General features: G+C 37.8%; 3 protein-coding genes across 3 annotated transcripts in view; 1 reads left to right on the top strand and 2 right to left on the bottom strand.

Moving 5' to 3' along the window:
• The window catches only part of LOC111379798 (desiccation-related protein PCC13-62-like), a 3,064-nt gene extending 427 nt beyond the window's left edge, over positions 1–2,637 (bottom strand). Inside the window, exons 1-5 of the mRNA XM_023003239.1 lie at positions 2,622–2,637; positions 2,036–2,324; positions 1,304–1,320; positions 722–927; positions 191–384 (exon numbers count right to left, since the gene is read on the bottom strand). Coding sequence (XP_022859007.1) covers positions 191–384; positions 722–927; positions 1,304–1,320; positions 2,036–2,324; positions 2,622–2,637 — 722 coding nt within the window. The remainder of the gene's footprint in view (positions 1–190; positions 385–721; positions 928–1,303; positions 1,321–2,035; positions 2,325–2,621) is intronic.
• Positions 2,638–6,496: 3,859 nt separating this feature from the next.
• Positions 6,497–9,257, bottom strand: LOC111379787 (protein FAR1-RELATED SEQUENCE 5-like). The gene is made up of 4 exons (XM_023003230.1): positions 9,245–9,257; positions 7,045–8,843; positions 6,869–6,924; positions 6,497–6,602 (listed from the first exon to the last, which is right to left on the bottom strand). Exons 1-4 carry the CDS (start codon positions 9,255–9,257, stop codon positions 6,497–6,499), a joined length of 1,974 nt encoding a protein of 657 aa, XP_022858998.1.
• A 5,456-nt stretch (positions 9,258–14,713) lies between these two features.
• Positions 14,714–16,144, top strand: LOC111379777. The gene is made up of 3 exons (XM_023003220.1): positions 14,714–14,833; positions 15,590–15,767; positions 15,924–16,144. The coding sequence occupies exons 1-3, from the start codon at positions 14,714–14,716 to the stop codon at positions 16,142–16,144; spliced, it is 519 nt and encodes a 172-aa protein (XP_022858988.1).
• Positions 16,145–20,011: the final 3,867 nt, after the last annotated feature.

The following is a 20,011-nucleotide window of genomic DNA, read 5'->3' as shown; positions in this document are numbered from 1 at the left end:
CGTTTTCAATTTTTTCAAGTTTTACACTGAAAACGCCCAAAACGACAAAAAAGTCGTTTTCTGTTTTCTTCACAAATTTTTTTCGTTTTCGAAAACGTTTTCGAAAACGGGAAAGAGAACACGTTTTCACCGTTTTGAAAAATCGAAAACAGAAAACGACCCGAAAACGGTAAAGAGAACAGGGCCTTACTGTCCGATTCTCCGTCCTGAGTTGTGTGGTGGTACAATGGCGCCTTCGTCTTTGGTTCCACACATTGCCAACCGGTTTCTTAACTTGGAAACTTGGGTTGTGAACTCAGCTACCGTGTGATTGTATGGGTGCATAACTTCTTTATTGCGCTCATTCATGAAGATATCGTCTAACGTATGCATCCTGTCCAGATTCTTCTCCACATTTCAAATTTAGTCGAAATTAAAATTAAAATTTCAATCTAAGCTGAAGTAAATAGTTAATTTTTCACATTGAAACATTTTCTATGAAGTTTGGGGCTTCAATATCGCAATGGTCACTGTAGTCTCGGTGTACGCTCATTGAACTTTAATTATTTTCAAAATCCTGCCAAAAGCTGATATAGAAAATAAGAATTAGGGTCAATTAGTACACTTTTAATTACACGAGTAATTTTAAAGTTAAATAAATATGGGTTCCATGAAATATGAGGTTGAAAATGAGTTTTAAGAAACAAGGCCAAATAGGGACAAAATTTGAGAGGTAGCGTACTCGCTTTGTAACACAACCATTGATGTTAGGATTTGTGCCCACGTAGCCAAGTAGTTCCGCATATGGTATTACATAAGAAGCCACCATGAAACTGAGGCCGTCATGATAAGGGTGAAAAGGGGGCAGAAGTTCATATACAAATGCTTCATCGAACAATTTTGCAAAGTTTTTGGGACTACGATCCATTAGAGGCCTTGGGAATCCACCTACAGTTGATTTAAGGGTCAATTATATGAAAGGATACTGAACTTTGCCCTATGTTACTACTTAGTCAATGAACTTAAAAATGTTACTACTTCATAATCAAATTTTAAAATGTATTTCAATGGTTACCGAACTTTGCACCGTGTTATCCATCCATCACTCAAGTTGAAGCCATTTGTTGGATTTAACGGATTTTTCTATTTTAGGTGACGGATGGGTAACACGGTACAAAGTTCGGTGACATTGAGATACATTTTAAAGTTCGGTTATGAAGTAGTAATACTTGGCGAAGTTCGGCGACCATGGAGTTACATTTTTTAAGTTCGGTGACTAAGTAGTAATATAGGGAAAAGTTCAGTGACCATTCATATAATTAACCTGTTGATTTAATGGCCCTGCAAAACAAAAATAAAAATCGAAACAAACAATTTTTATTTTTATCATAAAAAAGAAAAGAAAAGAACAGGGTTATCAATCACTTACTGAACAATGAACTATTAATTGCAAGAAGTAACCTAAAGATTGATCAAGCATTTCAATTTGAATGTCTCTCTGCAGGATAGATATTAATGAATAATTAAAGAATTAATGACAAGAAGTGATCGAGTTCAATACTTACTCATAAAAAATCAACTTTATAAATATATAATTGTTTCAATCACCAAAAATATGTGAGACTAAAAGTTTAAGTAGAGAGATTGACCTGAGCTGGTTTCACGTCTTCTTCCTAAGGTCTTATTGTTATTAGTGAACTCATAGGCGTCCAAATCAAACCCAACTGAATCTAAATTATGTCGGTTTAATCAAGGTGGGGACCAATTGAAATGGATTGGGTATGGACCCAATCTAACCACCAAACCGCATTTCAGGTTGGGTGACATCCCTACTTGAAATGGACTCAACATTAGTTAAAAACTAATCCAAATTGAATCGAGCCGGTTCGGGTCGGTTTCAATGGTAAAATACACTTGAATTTTATGGGAAAAATAATTAAACTACTAGACACAAAAACCGACTGCCAACCACGAAACGAGCCGATTCCAAGGTTTGGCGGATAAAATGTCCAGCCCTAGTTTTAACCAAATAAAAAATGAAAATAGAAAAATGGACCTGAGGTGGCCAACTTCTTGAAAACCGAATTCAGTGATAACATTCTCTGCAAGAAAATCAAGATGGGCCTTTTGAGCCCCAGTTGGCGGAGGGCCTTCCATTACTAAATATGGTGCGACCTCATCAAGGCCATATCCAAGGGCAGAATGCAGGAAAAAGTCTGATTCCAAATGCTCCAAATTCAGAGCAAACTGCATCATGTCTATTTCTTCGTTGTATAATGGAATTGCGTGCTCTGGACATTCTGGCAGAGGACAAAATGGACTGGAAATTGTAATCTTACAAGTTGCTATATACCAAGAAAATGAACATAAAAATTGAGGTGGAAGCAACCATTTTCATGTTGCAGAATGGGATTAGAGTTTTAAAGGGAACTGGGAACTTTGATTGATATTGTACATATATAAGCAAGACATTAGAAGTATTTATGTACAAATGCCTCACAACCCCCCCCCCCCCCCCCCCCGGGGGGGGGGGGGTGCCGATTAAAAAAATAGGCGGGGCCCCCTCTACAGTGAGGGGGCTGTAAGTGTACAACACTTAATTGGGTCGGGTTTGAAATATGTCGAATTCTTTAAAGAAGTACCTCCATTTGTAGGCATTTTTTGAAATGAATATTTGGATTTCTGGGATATGTATGCTGTGGTATTGATGAAGCAAGTTGGTTCGAGTTTGATTGTGAGAAAAAAAATTAATCCAATAATTAGTTGAAAACGATTTGAATAATATGAGATTAGAGATGAAAAGTATGGTAATATACTCTACCTTGAAGGTGACAATTACAAGAGATGTCAGAGCAGAGGCACCACCTTTCTACCCTAGGACAAGGGAATATTCGGGGACATTTTTGGGTAAATTTGTGAAATTGACAAGTTTGTAGACTTTCGAATTTAGGGTTCAGTAATAAATTTACAAGACCTCCTTCCTACAGTGAATCCGAGAGTGAAAACAAATCTCGATGAATGATGAGTAGGAATATGGCTAGGGGCCTTAGGGCACATGAAGTGTAGTTCTTTATTTATTTATTGTAAGTCCCATCTTCGGATTGGTAATTTATTTATTTATTTATTTATTTATTTATTTATTTATTTTTACGTTTGATTCATTTAAAAATTTGAGCAAACATGTAAGTCCAAATCAACATTTAATATTAATCATACATTTTTTCAATCACATATTTCATTAACTTTTATAAAAAAAAAAGCAACAAAATAACAACTAGGTGAATTCTGTGGGAAATGATTTGGATTGTCCATGTGAGTTGAGTCGACTTGAATTGTTCTCTTAATAAATAAGTTTGTATATCTTACAAGATATATACAAAATTTAAATGGCTAAAAAGCCAGAAGTGATCATATCGTTGATTTGGAGCATAGAAATTTATGTAATTTAATCATTAATGTCGTGAACATTTTGTCGATTTCTTGAATTGGATTTATGTTTTGGTAATATCTTAAACGGTTTTGCTACTCGTATAGAACCGGTTGACAGAGTGAGGTGGAAAAAAAAAGACTAAAATAAACGAAACCAAATGAAATGATATTTGAAGACCCAGCATAAAATCACGCCCCGGCCCAACCCATTGTATTTCCCCAATTCTCAGACGAAACGTAGAGATGCGATTGGAAGGTGAATCGAAGGCGGTCGAAGCTCCATCTCTTCTCTCTGTCCCATCTTCATCCTTCTCCTCCTCTAGTGTAGAACTCAATGCCGCTGCAGACGGAGTCCAAGAAGTTACAGTTGTCCGATTTATCTCGATAATTTTGTTCGACCTTCGAAGTTGCAACAACAATCTTCTCCGGTGAAATCGGCAGGTAAATTAGGTGCTTCTGATATGTGTTTACGTGGGTATGTCGAAGCCACTTTACTTGTAGTTTACATGGTTATATCGAAATCAGCATATAAAATTTGTGTATTTTTTGAATTTTCAGTAAGAACCGAAAATATGAGATTCTTTATATCACATACACGCCTGGTCACTGCAAGAAGGAGCTGAAGTTGACTTATATTCTGAGTTTCTTTGTATCACAAGAACTTATGAAAATTGCATTCGAAAAATGAAATTTGGGTTCTGAGACTCTGGGCACTGCAAGATTCTGAGATTCATTGTATCACATGCCTGAATGTGTATTGCAAGAATTGCATTGTATCACTGCAAGAATGTGTCACTGAATGTGTGTATTGCAGTTTGATGAAGCCACATTTCATGTGTCACTGAGTGAAATTCATTGTATCACATACATGCCTGAATGTATACTGTAAGAAATGCATTACATCACTGCAAGAATGTGTAACTGAAATGTGTGCACTGCAGTTTGATGAAGCCTGAGTGAGATTCATTGTATGACATACATGCCTGAATGTGTACTGCAAGAATGTGTCGCTCAAATGTGTACTGAATGTGTGTATTGCAGTTTACTGAAGCCACATATCATGTGTCACTGAGTGTGTTTATTGCAGTTTACAATGACAGGACAAAATGATGGAGTCTGCCATGGATGTAGAAGACGTGGTCACATCTTTGCGGATTGTCAAAACAAGGTCCCGTGCCCGTGGTGTAGAGATGCATATGTGAAGTGTTTTGTAGTGGTGAAGAACACTATGAACAAAGGTAAATTGTTCAAGTGTTGTAGCAAAAATTGTGGATTTTGGGAGTGGGTCAAAGATGGTGAAACGTGCGGTGAATCAAATTCCGTTGGCAACTCCTTCAATAATTATGTGGCGATCGAATTAGAGAACAACGTCTCTTGCATGTTCGAAACAATGTGCCGATTAACTCAAGAAAAAGACGTGGAGATAACCGTTACAATACGCAAAGGAAAGGCAAATGTGGAATGTGATGAGAAAGGAAAGGGGTCGGCATGATTTTCTACACTAGTTTGAAGTCTCTATGTATCCATCAAATTTTTCTTTGTTTGGAATTATGAATGACTACATGTCAATGTATTGGCTAGTTACTAGGCTGGTAGGAAAATCTCTTTTTTGGTGGAATGAATTCAAGTGAAATTGCTATCTGCTACTCAAGAAAATGGTACCGCAACCAACATTTTCTCTTTGAGAAAGTAACACTGCATTTCTTTCTTGCTAGGAGATCTAATTGTTCAGTTTCCTTTACTGTCATTTCCATCAGATCCTTATTTAAAATCTGAAAATCATGGAATACTTGAGTAAGCCAAACTAGTTCACTGGCAGTAAAAGCTAACACACAATATTCAGCTTCAGCCAAAGATCTGATAGTGTAGTTTGCTTCTTAGCTTTCCAAGAAATTAGAAGTATACAAGGAAGACACAATAACCCATGACTGATTTCCTTGCATCAAGACGAGATCCCCAATCTACATTTGCAAATGCTCTCAACTGAAATAAAGAGGGTGACCAATTAGTCTTTTTTACATGGATGCATAAGCAATGAGTTCTTCCTTAAAGGAACTGAGTTTCAGTTTAGGATCCATAGGCAATGCAGTTGGTTTACATGCTAGAAGTCTGGTATCCTCAAGTAATCGCAGATATATTGTCGTTGTGAAATGAAGATCCCCTTTTGTGACCTTGCTATTTCTAGCCTGAGAAAATAATTCAACAAGCCAAGATCTTTTAGCTTAAACTAATTGTGCAGTAAGATTTTTAGTGGGTAATCTCATGCTGATTAAACCCAGTGATGAGAATGTCTTCTACATAGACTAATGGAGCAATAAAGATGCTACCAAAACCTTTGGTAAACAATGAATAGTCTAATTTTGATTGCTTAAAACCATCATCAATAAGAGCATTGGAAAATTTTGAAAACTAGTGCCTTGAAGAAATTATGATGAAATACAGAAGAAATTCTTTAACAAAGTTTCCAAACACAGAAGAAATTATGATGACATATTTTAACTACTAGTGGATCTCAAGTTCATCAACTGACATAAAGACCAACAAATACAGCTTGCTTTCTGATGAACATGAACTGTGGGCAGCTTGTGTGCATAGTAATTTATATATTTGTAAATAACCCCACCCCACCCCACCCTCTTTCTCTTCCTGCATATGTTGAAACTTGTATGAAGATAGTATATGTTGAAAACCAGTTTAATGCAACAGCTTCACATGGACAACTTGGCATGGAAAAACTTATCTAGATGGTGCCTCTTTCCCAAGAAATCATGAGTTTTCTCCATCTCGGTCCGGTAAGCGTGGGTACAAGTATGGCATTTCCTGAAAATCTATGCAATCCGATAAGTAATACCCAAAGAAGAAATTAAATAGATGATGCACTCTCGTAGGTAGAATGTTTAACTATATATTTACCTGGACCATGGAAGTGAACATGATTGCCGGACGAAAGTATACAACTTTGTTGTGTGAATGGAAGACTTTGGCTATCACCCTGCAAAAATTATTATTTAAGTCATTTGTTGTCCATATTAATCTAATAATATACATATACTTACCATTAGGAGTTGTGAATACATGAACGGTGTAGTCATGCAATGTTGTGACCGTTGAGGTACTTGAACGATATGTGCGTCAACGCCAACATTACTTGGTCGTGCCTTTGGCCTATTTCCTTTGGAGGTACTCGAACTCCCCTGCATGACATCACAACAAGGTCTTTATATTAAGTAAACAACACATAAGTAATTGGTAATATTAGTGTATTAACCTTTGCTTTGTTTGAACTAGGTTCCAACGGGCTCTTCTTGCGAAGTTTCTTCGGTGCACCGTTTCTCTTTACACACTTAGGATCACGTACTCCACTATTCATAGTTTCTTGTGATGGCCCACATTGCGATGCTAGCGGTGTAATATGTGGAGACATGACATTACTAACAACATTGGACTTCGTTGTCGTTACCATTTGGCATTCATGTTCGATCCATTTTTGTATACTTGCAGCTTTGCTTTCATCATCTGCGACCAAGTCCGCCAACGTAGCAAAAGACTGACACAGTTTGTCATATACCTTAACTGCCCCGGGGTACTAGTCAACTCATCCTAATGAATTGCAACCCTTGTGTGGGATCTACTTACATCTCGCCGCCATCTCCGTAGTATATACCTATCTGGTACATGTTTGATGCCATTACGAATCAATACTACAATCATGTGCCTGCATATTATTCCTCGAAATTCAAATAGGTGGCAACTGCAAACAATTTGGCAATCTTCTCGCTGAAAAGAGACGAAGAACGTTTTTCCGTGCGATTGCTCATCATTTATTTGTTCCTCGCATACCTCATATGTTGTCCCCGAACTTCCCTCCGAAGTCGAGATCAAGTCACAATAAAGCTTCCCGGTGAATTCTTCTTGAACTTCTCTAAACTTTGCAATGGTGTATACAGCTTGAAATTGCTTCTCCATTTCATACCTCGTAGCACATGGCACCATTTGTGAGAAAGACTTGAAATCAGCTTGAATCTCCTTCTCAACTTTATTCTTCAAAGCCCGTTCATATTGTTCGACAAATTGCTTTAACGAAGTCTTTGAATGCACATAGCCATCAAAGAACGCGTTCATACACTCACTGCGTTGAGTTGTGGACATTCCTGCCCAGAAGCTGGTTTTGAAGTAACACGGAACCCATCGGCATCTGTTATCATACACTCCCGACAACCATGCATTATCATGCAAATCATATGTATCAATCATTACCCTCCATCCATCTTCAGATTCTTCGACAAATTGTGAATCGTAAACCAAACTGTGTATAGCATGAAATACTGAACCCTTGTCCACGTGATATCCAAACTTCTCCGGTAACTTTTTCAATATATGCCACAAACACCATCTATGTTTCGTATCGGGGAACACAATTGCAATTGCATTCTGCATTGCCTTGTCTTGATCAGTAATTATACCCTGGGGAGCTTTTTCATGCATACATTGCAGCCATGTCCTAAACAGCCAGACGAATGTATCTGTATCCTCATTCGAGACTAGCCCACATCCAAGCAGAGTAGATTGTCCGTGATGATTAATTCCAACAAAAGGAGCAAACGGCATGTCATACTTATTGGTGAGGTATGTGGTATCGAATGTGACGACATCACCAAACTCTTTATACACCTGCCTACTTCTATTATCTGCCCAAAACACACTCTTCAGCCTCGAATCTTCGTCCAGATCTATACAGAAGTAAAACCTGGCAAAACTAGCTTGCATTTTCGAAAAGTATGATTGTATTGCTGCAGCATCCCCTTCTCCAAGTCTCAGACGCCGAACTTGCTCAACATAGTTTCGACGATCCTTTTCCATGTACGTCATATTTTCGTATCCACCTGCTTCGACTACTGCAGAGTTGAAACTTTTATGTAATAAAATTCCTGCTATATCATTAACTTGTAGCCGCCGTTTAACATGAGCGCTCAACTTTCGATTACATCGATATAGTCTTGACTTGGATGGACTTGTTTTATGATTATGTTCCAAATTTACTGTGTTTATTCTCCATATTCCGCGACTGTCCATAGATGCAATCAACCTCGCCTTACAACCTGTCTGAATGGTTGGTTGCGATTTCAAAGAACCAATTGTAGTACTACTTCTTTTTCCTTCACGACTACAAGTCATTGTGACATATCTCAGAACATCATCGTTGTCCTTTTTGGAATTTTTTTTCCTAACTGGAAAACCTTCGGCGTAAGCAAATTTTTTGTAGTAGTCAAACAATTCATTTTCATCATTGAACTTCATTCCGACCTCAGGCACTCGCAAAGGCACATCATCTCTTGCTACAATTTCATCACCCAATAAGTTCACTTTCTCCACGACATTCTCAGACTCGGATTCTACCAAAACAATGTCATCCAAATTCTCCAACATATCTTTCCCTGCAACGTAAACGTAAAATCAGTTGCAATAATGATTTTTCCACAATACATATAAATTTCGTCATGAAAATTATTTAACCGAACGGTAACTTTCTCTCTAAAAATAATGTCAACCAACATTGGACCAAAAATTAATTTTCACAACAAACAATGACTATTAACACAAGTTTTTCATTCCCTAACAAGAACCATTTCCGGCACATTTTATTTTCCACAATATGAAAAAATATTCATTACCACAATCTGTAAATTTTCCACAACATTGAATCGAAACAATGTTTTCCTCACATTACATTATGAGATTCAACAACTATAAATGCAAGTTTGTGATTAACTCAAGAATAAAATCCACCATTCTAGCTGACATTATAGAAATTTGAAAATCAGAAAATACCCATTACCTTTGTCTGCCATTTTCGAATAACTCCTTCCAATATCTGTCTGAAATTTTTTGGCACTGCAAATGGTGAAATTTGGAGAAGATGGCCCGTATTTCGCTCGAAGAGGGTATGCAAGTTCATGCCTAAGAGACGTCCCCCAGTTCACGCCTTGTCTGATATGCAAGTTCGAAGGTTTCTCATCTTGTTTCGTGGGTATAGGGTCGGGTAGGGAAAGGTAAAGGAGGCCCAGTTGTTTGGGTCGGGTAGGGAAAGGTAAAGGCGGCCCAGTTGTTTGGATTCAAAATAAATAATTTTTAATTATTTAGTGGTTGCCAACTTGTTTGTACAAGAATTAATTTGTGTATTTTAATCAACAATTCCACCTCCTTCTGTCAGGGACTATGTCAACTAACGGGTACAACAAGAATAATTCTATCTTAAATAGAAAATCCCTTCTTCAAAGAAGTAGCAATAGTCTTCCACATTTTGTGTTTTTGTAAGTTATACCTAACTAGACTTGAAATTCCTAATTTAGGTCATGAATTGCACCACGTCTGATGAAGGTGCTGATATGCATAATAAAGAAAACTCTATATTTAAATGTCATAACTTAGTTATATGGGCAGGTGAACCACTCCTGTTGAAGTCAGTCTTTTACGTCGAATGTGTTAGAAACTACTTTTAAGGGTGGGGTCAAGGTCGGGTGGCGAATTAAGAGAAAATATTATAAGGATATAAAAATAAAAATAGAGAGTCAGAGACAATGCAATTATACATTCTTTCAACAGGATCAACTTATACATTAGCAGTTATGAAGATAACGTAATTATAAATATTTTCTTGCTTTTTACTTATGAAAAGCTTTTCGAGAAAGAATACAAGACTGAGTAAATTGTATCGACATTTTTGAGACTATTTAAACAATGAATTACTCACCAACCCAATAGACAGAGAATCCCTTTCTTGCTTTTATTTAATTAATTTTTTATTTTATTTTTTATTTTTTTTTAATTGATTTCAAAAGCAGAATTATATTTATACAAATACTAAAATATTTCATTAAATGTGTAATCCACCACATTTAGTTGCATGGACCAACCTAAAGCCCCCTTGAAGAAGGGGGATAGAGGTGTCAAGACGGGTAGGCTCTAAACTGCTAGTCCAGCTCGGGAAAAACCAAGGCCTGAAGTGGGTTGGTCCTGGGCTATCATCCTTAATTGTTGGGTCGGTCCGGACTCTAAATTTGGGCTCGGGGTTGCTGAACCACTCTTGTTGAAGTCAGTCTTTTACGTCGAATGTGTTAGAAACTACTTTTAAGGGTGGGGTCAAGGTCGGGTGGCGAATTAAGAGAAAATATTATAAGGATATAAAAATAAAAATAGAGAGTCAGAGACAATGCAATTATACATTCTTTCAACAGGATCAACTTATACATTAGCAGTTATGAAGATAACGTAATTATAAATATTTTCTTGCTTTTTACTTATGAAAAGCTTTTCGAGAAAGAATACAAGACTGAGTAAATTGTATCGACATTTTTGAGACCATTTAAAGAATGAATTACTCACCAACCCAATAGACAGAGAATCCCTTTCTTGCTTTTATTTAATTAATTTTTTATTTTATTTTTTATTTTTTTTTAATTGATTTCAAAAGCAGAATTATATTTATACAAATACTAAAATATTTCATTAAATGTGTAATCCACCACATTTAGTTGCATGGACCAACCTAAAGCCCCCTTGAAGAAGGGGGATAGAGGTGTCAAGACGGGTAGGCTCTAAACTGCTAGGCCAGCTCGGGAAAAACCAAGGCCTGAAGTGGGTTGGTCCCGGGCTGTCATCCTTAATTGTTGGGTCGGTCTGGACTCTAAATTTGGGCTCGGGGTTAATTGTGTGCCTATTTAATATTTTTAAAAATTAATTAAAAAATAAATTCATAGATTCCCAAGGCAGAATTAATTCTTCCATTTTTGTAATTTAATTAAAAATAATAATATTTATGGTTCAACTCATTTCTCATTTAGGCAGTCCAGGCCTAGTGAAAATTTAGAGCCCGTTTGAGAGTGATTTTGAGAATTGATTTTTTGATCGTTAGGAGAAAAGTGGGGTCCACCTGTGAGAGAAAAAGTCAAATATGGTTGTTGTAATAGTGAAATAACAGTCAAAAAATCAATTTTTTGGATAAAAAAATCACTCCCAAACAAGCTGTTAATGTGCTGGCCCGAATTGCTGACCATGATGGGCCATGCCGGTTAAGGCTATTGGCGACCCGTCCATTTTGACACCTCTAAATGGGGATATTCGGACAAGACAAGAAGCTGGAGACTAAAAGAAATCAGTTCTATATCTCGGTGTCCCCTTCATGCTTCCCATCACAATACGACTTGGTCACATACAATTCGTAAGAAATGTGTTTGAATACATCTATCAAAGGTGAAACATGAAAGAAGTACAACATTGCAAGAATCACTCCTATTCTATAACATTTGCCAAATCAAGGGACATCTGTTTGTACATCTTATACATTCTTAACATTTCACTGTAAGGGGGAAGATTTTCCTTAATTATGGGTACTTGCAAGAATCTGCTAATCCACAAATTAATCTCTGGGTACTTTGTTGAATCCATTACCTTATAATTACCCACTTGTTGAGTGAATTGAAGCCAATAACCTATCCAACCAACCACAATATCAAGATATCCCACAGTTTCCCCTCCAAAGAACTTTTTCCCTCTTATTTCGCCTTCGAGAATTTCCAAGGCCTCACCCATTACTTTAACGGCTTTTGCTTGCTCTTCTCCGCCATAACTGAATGCTATTCGTGATGGCTCTACTAGCTACATCCAAGGAAACATTATGACCAACTTGCAAGAATGTCGACTTGAGTAATACAAATATTTGTGAGAAGAGTATTCAGTGCTATAAAAATCCAAGGGTTCCCCCTATGAAGTAATTTAGGTCATAAATCAATTGATATACATACACCTGTTTTATTTAGCTAAAGATAAAAGTTGATAGAACGTGATAAGTATATTTTTGCACACTTATTTAGGTTACAAACATGACTTAATTAAGAATAAAATGATTGGATTGTGACTTAATTTTATTACATTTGTGAATTGTAGGTAACACTGATGAACATGGTGAAATACATGAGAAAAGACGCGAAAAAGGACTAAAATGATACAAAGTGAAAGTTCAAGGACCGAGGTGCAATTACCCAAAAGTTGACCCGATGAACAAATCAAGAAATTGAGTTTGCCAAATACAAATTGATGACATTTTGGGATGATGGAATGTGAAGAATGAAGAAAAGATGCAAAGAAGTGGAAGATTAAAGTAAATGGACCAAATTGTAGGAAATAAAAGAGTAATTCTACCATGCGATCGCATGGTAGAAACGTCGTACGGCCCACAAAGTGAAGCAGGGAATTCAACTGAAAAAAGAGGATAACCATGCAGTCGCACGAATTAAAACCATGCAGTCGCATGGTACAATTTCAGCGCAAATTTCTTTCTTTCCTTATACGATTGAAATACCTATGGTAACCTAATTTTTCACGAGATATAATTATCAAAAACATTCTAGAGACGCCTAGAACGTAATTGGAGGCCGAAAAACAACTTTTGGAGAGGATTTGAGCGCAAGAACAAAGATTGGCACGAAGAACTTCAAGATTTATTCAAGTTTTATAACCCGGTGATGTCTTATATACAAACTTTGATGTATTTTGTTATTTTAAGCATGCTAGGCTAGATTTTTATTATGCTAGAAGATCGATGAACCATGTGATTTGAATTTTAATATTCTAGTTTTGCAATTTGATGTTAAGACACAATTTTTATTATGTTGAATGATTTATATGCAATTAATGTTTCCGCAATTAAGGGCTCGTAATTGTGTGAATTTAAGTGATTTATTCTTGCATTCGAGAGAATTGAAATAGATTTGACATAATATAAATCATCGTAGGGTCCGATAGTGGATAGAAATATACCGCTATGCTCTACGTGAATCTTTAAATGTTCATAAAATCGCATGCATTTTTACATATGCTCTTGTCATAGAAATATAGACCGATGGTATGTAGAGATATGTTTGATACATCTCGAGAGAGAGTATTTGATAGACTTAGGACCATTGATTCGTTAAAATTGAAATGTGTTGTCATATTGTGAAACTAGGGTTTAAAGTGATAATTGCATGGGAATTTGTGATCCTAGCGTATTTCATTCCTAATAATTATAACAAGTGCGTTCTCAACTTTTAAATTTCATTCTTGAGTTTAATTTATTGTTTTGCTTATTAATTTCAATTTAATCATAAAAAAAATTTATATAATTGAAGTTCAATTAGGTCTACATTCATTTTGGTAATTTAGTTTCGGTTAAGGCTAAGGTAGATAAAATTTGAACTAATCAATCTCCGTGGAAAGATATTCAGACTCATTGAATCCACTTTATTACTTGTTAACAAACCGTACACTTGCGGTGGATTAAAATCGAAAGAAATAATTTCGCGAATAAGTTTTTGGCGCCGTTGCCGGAGATTGAGTTTAGTTTAATTTTATTTCTCGAGGCACTAATTCGAACTCAATTTTTATTTTGCTAGCATAATTTTTTTTATTTTTATTTAGGGTTATTATCTTTTATTTGTGTTTTAGTTATTTAAATTGTTTGAATCTCAGTGCTCGTATTGGTTTTAATTCTCAGATTTGCATGTCACGATTACCTGGAGGAGAATTGATTTCAGCTGATCCTGAAATTGAGTGCACCTTTCATCGACGACAAAGAGATCACCGCGAAGCATAAGTACAAATGGCCAACGAATTAAACAATCCTATTATTCAAGCTAACGAATGAGAGGCAGTGGATGAAGGAAATGAAATTCTGGGGGACTTCTTGACTCCTCAAGTGATTCAAAGCCAATCCAGCATTGTATATCCACCGTTTGGACAGCCAAACTTTCAATTGAAGACCAATGTAATACAGCGGTTTCAAAATGGACACCAATTCTATGGCAAAGCCGAGGAGAATCCACACACACACGTATCTCGATTTCTAGATATGTGTCAATATTTCAGATACCAAGGGATTTCGGATGACGCTATCAGGTTAAGGTTTTTCCCACATACGTTACGAGACAGAGCACTTGAATGGTTGGATTCACTCCTGGTTGCAAGTATCACTACATGGAATGAGCTGGCACACAAATTCTGCACAAAGTTCTTCTCCCCAACCAAGATAGCAAAGCTGAGGCATAATAAATCAGTATTCAATCAAGGAGAGAATGAATCATTTGATGAAGCCTGGAACAGATTTAAAAACATTCTCCGAAAATGCCCTCAGCATGGGTTCAATAAAAAGACCCAGATTCGATTCTTCTACACAGGATTACTTCCATACCATAAGAGCATGGTGGATTCAGCATCAGATGGCTCAATATCCACACGAACAGTTGATGGGGCATTGGAATTATTTGAGCGAATGGCTACCACATCAGCCATGGGGTCTTCTGAGAGGGCTATCCCAAAGAAAACTCCAGGAGTCTATGAGGTGGACGTTTATTCAGCAATATCTGCAAAAGTTGACTCTCCGTATCACAAGGTGGAAAGCATATCACAAGCATCACAAGCTAAGAGGAGCAATTGTGAGGAATGTGGAGCCGAGCACAAAACATCAGATTGTCCAATACTCATGCAAGGAATTGAGCAAGCAGATTACGCACAGTGGGGACAACACTAGCAACACAATAAATATGGATAGACTTTCAATCCCAGCTGGAAGAAGCATCCCAACTTCTCTTGGAGCAACCAGAATCAGAATAAGCCACAGGGGCAATTTCAACAACAAGAGAAGAGACCTCAATTGGAAGATATGATAGGAAAATTCATGGAGAAGGCTGAAGCTACACTTCAAAATCAAAATGCAGCCATAAAAAATTTAGAAACTCGGATGGGGTAGCTAGCCATCACATTGACTGGCAAAACGCCAGGTAACTTACCAAGTAATACAGAAATCAATCCTAAAGAGCAAGCCAAGGCCATTACAACTCGAAATAGAGTGTAATTTCCTGAAATCCATGTCAAGAGACCGGGTGTGATTGGAGAAACATCTTCCCCCACTGAAGAAGAGACTGTTGTAAAGGAATCAAGTTCAAAGGAAAATTCAGAAGACTCACAGGATAAGGCCAAAGTCACAGTCAACCCCTACGAGCCTCCGATTCCCTTCCTACAGCGTTTGAAGAAGCAAAAAGTGGAGCAACAATACAAAAAATTTCTAGAAGTCTTCAAAAAGCTCCATATCAACATCCCACTAGCTGATGTACTGTTCCAGATGCCTAGCTACGTGAAATTTCTGAAGGATATCATATCAAATAAATACAAGCTGGAAGACCATGAGACAGTTATGCTTACGGAGGAATGTAGTGCCAGAATCCAGAATAAGCTTCCACCAAAACTAAAAGATCCATGGAGTTTTACCGTTCCTTGCGAAATCGGTGAATTATATTTCGATAAAGCATTATATGACCTCGGTGCAAGTATTAATTTAATGCCTTTGTCTGTTTTCAGGAAACTCGGTTTGGGAGAAGCTAAAGCATCCACTGTGACACTTCAGCTGGCTGACAGGTCATTGACACATCCCAGAGGAATAATTGAAGATGTGCTTATCAAGGTTGAGAAGTTCATATTTCCAGCGGATTTTCTTATCCTGGACATGGAAGAGGACAAAGATGTCCCATTGATACTTGGCAGACCATTTCTGGCAACAGGGAGAGCGTTAATTGATGTTCAAAGGGGTCAGTTGATTTTAAAATTGGAAGAGGAGCATATATCATTCAATGTATCCAAGGCAATGAAACTACCAGCAGAATTTGACAGCTATTATCAAGTTGACATTATTTCTGACAGCTGTTAGCAAGTTGACATTATTGACAAGCAGTACAAGAACATTCTTACTACACGTTCCATCTGATACCTATGAGGCATGTATTGCACAATCCCAATCAGTCCAGTCAGAGTCTCTTGAAGTTGAAACATGTGCAAGATTTTTGGAGACCAACCCGCCATACACCCGAAGAGGCACTTCGAAGAACTGAGGACGGGAAATACAAAGCCATTACCTTCCATTCAGCAGCCACCAGTTTTGGAACTCAAGCAACTACCGCCACATCTCAGATATGCATATTTGGGGGAGTCAGATACACTTTCAGAAATCATTTCGAATACAGTCAGTGAGGTGGAGGAAGAAAAATTGCTCAGGGTACTCAGAGAGAACAAGACGGCGATTGGGTGGACAATAGCTGACATTAAAGGAATCAGCCCTTCTCTATGCATGCATAAGATTCTAATGGAGGAAAATTGCAAGCCAAGTATATAGGGTCAGAGAAGATTAAATCCGAACATGAAGGAAGTGGTCAGAGCAGAGATATTGAAATTATTGGATGCAGGAATTATTTACCCAATTTCAGATAGTGCATGGATTACCCTAGTTCAAGTGGTACCGAAAAAAGGGGGAATCACAGTGGTGAAAAATGAGAAGAATGAATTAATTCCCACCAGAACAGTTACGGGATGGAGAGTTTGCATCAACTATCACAAACTCAATGCAGCCACGCGAAAGGATCATTTTCCCCTCCCATTCATCGATCAGATGTTAGAAAGATTGGCTGGACATTCACATTACTGTTTCCTAGATGGATACTCGAGCTATAATCAGATACCTGTCGCACCAGAAGATCAGGAGAAGACCACTTTCACCTGTCCCTATGGTACTTTTGCCTATCGTAGGATGCCTTTTGGTCTTTGCAACGCTCCAGCCACATTTCAGAGATGTATGATGGCAATATTCTCCTATATGATTGAAAGGTTTATTGAAGTTTTCATGGACGACTTTTCAGTGTTTGGATCTTCATTCGATGAATGTTTAGAGCAACTGAATTTGGTCTTACAGAGATGGAAGGAGACTAATCTGGTTTTAAATTGGGAGAAATGTCACTTTATGGTGCAAGAAGGCATTGTACTCGGGCATCGAACCTCAACAAAAGGAATTGTGGTGGACAAGGCAAAAATTCAAGTTATTGAGAAGTTACCACCACCTATATCAATTAAAGGAGTTCGTAGTTTCTTGGGGCATGCGGTGTTCTATAGGAGATTTATAAAAGATTTCTCGAAGGTCAATAAACCGTTATGCAATCTTCTAATGAAAGACATAACCTTTGAGTTTAATGAAGAATGCCTCACAGCATTCAACACCTTAAAGGAGAAGCTTACGACAGCACCAGTAATTGTGGCACCAGACTGGGAACTCCCTTTTGAATTGATGTGTGATGCAAGTGATCACGCCGTGGGTGCAGTATTAGGACAACGGAGAAACAAAATCTTTCACGTAATTTACTATTCAAGTAGGACTCTTAATGAAGTGCAAATCAACTATGCCACCACTGAAAAGGAGCTATTGGCTGTAGTATATGCATTCGACAAATTCAGGTCATATCTTGTCGAGTCTAAAGTTATAGTCTACACAGATCATGCTGCATTGAAGTATCTACTCACAAAGAAGGATGCAAAGCCGAGGTTGATTCGTTGGGTGCTATTGCTGTAAGAATTCGATATCGAAATACGAGACAAGAAGGACAGTGAGAATGTAGTAGCGGATCACCTATCCCGATTAGAGCCTGGGGGACAGATGAATTAGTGGACATTAATGAGATCTTTCCAGATGAGCAGATGTTGAGAGTAGATGAAGCACCTTAGTATGCAGATATCGTCAATTACTTGGCCAGTTCCATCCCACCACTGGACTACTCGAGTTACCAAAGGAAAAAGTTTTTCGCCGAATTGAAGTATTATTTTTGGAAAGACCCAATTCTCTATAGGCGAGGGGCTAATCAGATAGTAAGAAGACGCATACCTGAGGAAGAAATACATGAAATTCTCGAGCAATACCATTCATCTGCATACGCAGGGCACTTGGGGCTTCAAAAACAGCTGCAAAGATTCTACAATCAGGGTTCTACTAGCCTACACTGTTTAGAGACACATTTGAGTTTGTTAAGAGATGTGACCGATGTCAACGCACTGGGAATATCTCGAGGAGGAATGAAATATCACTGAATAACATTTTGGAAGTGGAGATATTTGATGTTTGGGGAATTGACTTCATGGGACCTTTCCCCCCTTCGTTCTCAAATTAGTATATCTTGGTAGTAGTGGATTACGTATCAAAATGGGTGGAAGCAGTTGCATTGCCAACAAATGACTCAAAGACAGTAATTGGGTTCTTGAAGAAATATATTTTCACCCGATATGGTACACCGCGGGCTATAATCAGCGACGAGGGCAAGCATTTCTGTAATCGCCAGTTTGAGCAGTTGTTGAATAAATATAGCGTTAAACACCGCGTTGCTACTCCATATCATCCACAAACCAGCGGGCAAGTTGAGGTATCTAATCGGCAACTGAAGAGAATACTAAAAGTCACTGTCAATTCATCTAGAAATGATTGGTCTAAAAAGCTGGACGATGCATTATGAGCTTACAGAACAACATTCAAGACCCCGATCGGCATGTCTCCATACCGCCTAGTCTTTGGGAAAGCGTGCCATCTGCCACTAAAAATGGAGCACCGGGCATACTGGGCTATGAAACAGTTGAATATGGACTTGAGCACCGCCGGTGAAAAGTATCTACTGCAACTTAATGAGTTAGATGAGTTTAGAATGGAAGCTTACGAAAATTCAAAACTTTACAAGGAATGAGCGAAGAAGTGGCACGACATGCATATTCAAAGGCGAGAGTTTGAAGTGGGGCAGAAAGTGCTATTGTATAACTCGAGACTCAAGCTTTTCCTAGGAAAACTAAGATCAAGGTGGTCGGGTCCTTATACTGTCACAAAGGTTCTACCGTATGGAGCTATACAAGTGAGCCACGAGACTAAGGGTACCTTCACTGTTAATGGGCAAAGACTGAAACACTACTGGGGCGGCTACTTCTCCAACCAAAAGTCCACCGTTCAACTCGAGATGCTAGAATGAAGCATTTGCAGAAAAGTCGAGCTATCGACTATAACATAGCACTGGGTGGGAAGCAACCCACTGTATCCTTTTTATTTAATTTATTATGCTCTCTGCATTAGATTAGAAATTATCTTTTTGTTCAATTTCAATTTTTGCATTTTTTTTATGTGGTCATTGATCATCCATACATGTTAAAAGAGTCCAAACACTGTTCATAGGAGTCCTTCAGCATCACACACGAGTCGGGTTGATTGGAGTAGTTTGGGTGATTGGGTGTGAAATTCATGCTTTTCGAGGTAAATTTTATTTTCTAAATTTCACATATCAATGTGTGACTTAAAAAAAAATTTGGAGACGTTGAGAGCCGGGTCAATTCTTCAAGTGAAAACCACAATTTTAGTCAAAAGTCGGATTTTCGGGGGTATCATTTTATTTTATTCTTACTATTAATTCTTTCCTATGCAAAAAAAAAAATTAATAAAAAAATAAAAAAATAAAATAAAATTCACCCATGCGGTCGCACAGTGCGACCGCATATATAGGACCCGAGAATTAAGTGGCCAAAGTCACTTGAACCATGCGACCGCAGAGGCTAAAGCCATGCGGCCGCATGGCAATAATAAGGCGTGGGTTTTTAACCCATGACCGGTTCCTTCCTTTAACTTCCATATTTTTTTCCCCAAACTCTCTCCCGACCGCACTCTCCTAGGGCACGATTTTGAGCTAGCATCACATATTCTACACACAAATCTCATCATTGCATTGTA

This window comes from Olea europaea, chromosome 3 (assembly GCF_002742605.1).
Source record: "Olea europaea var. sylvestris chromosome 3, O_europaea_v1, whole genome shotgun sequence".
NCBI classification, from domain to species: domain Eukaryota; kingdom Viridiplantae; phylum Streptophyta; class Magnoliopsida; order Lamiales; family Oleaceae; genus Olea; species Olea europaea.
Note: the sequence above shows the minus strand (reverse complement) of the source record. Positions and strands in the feature narration are given on the sequence as shown.

Coding starts and splice junctions, on each gene's coding strand:
- LOC111379787 (XM_023003230.1), bottom strand. Junction 6,925..7,044: donor TACGGAGATGGCGGCGAGAT/GTAAGTAGATCC, acceptor ACTTGGTCGCAG/ATGATGAAAGCAAAGCTGCA. Junction 6,603..6,868: donor TCGAACATGAATGCCAAATG/GTAACGACAACG, acceptor GATGTCATGCAG/GGGAGTTCGAGTACCTCCAA.
- LOC111379777 (XM_023003220.1), top strand. CDS start 14,714: ATGGCTACCACATCAGCCATGGGGTCTTCTGAGAGGGCTATCCCAAAG. Junction 14,834..15,589: donor TTGACTCTCCGTATCACAAG/GTGGAAAGCATA, acceptor AAATTTCTGAAG/GATATCATATCAAATAAATA. Junction 15,768..15,923: donor ATTATATGACCTCGGTGCAA/GTATTAATTTAA, acceptor TCATATTTCCAG/CGGATTTTCTTATCCTGGAC.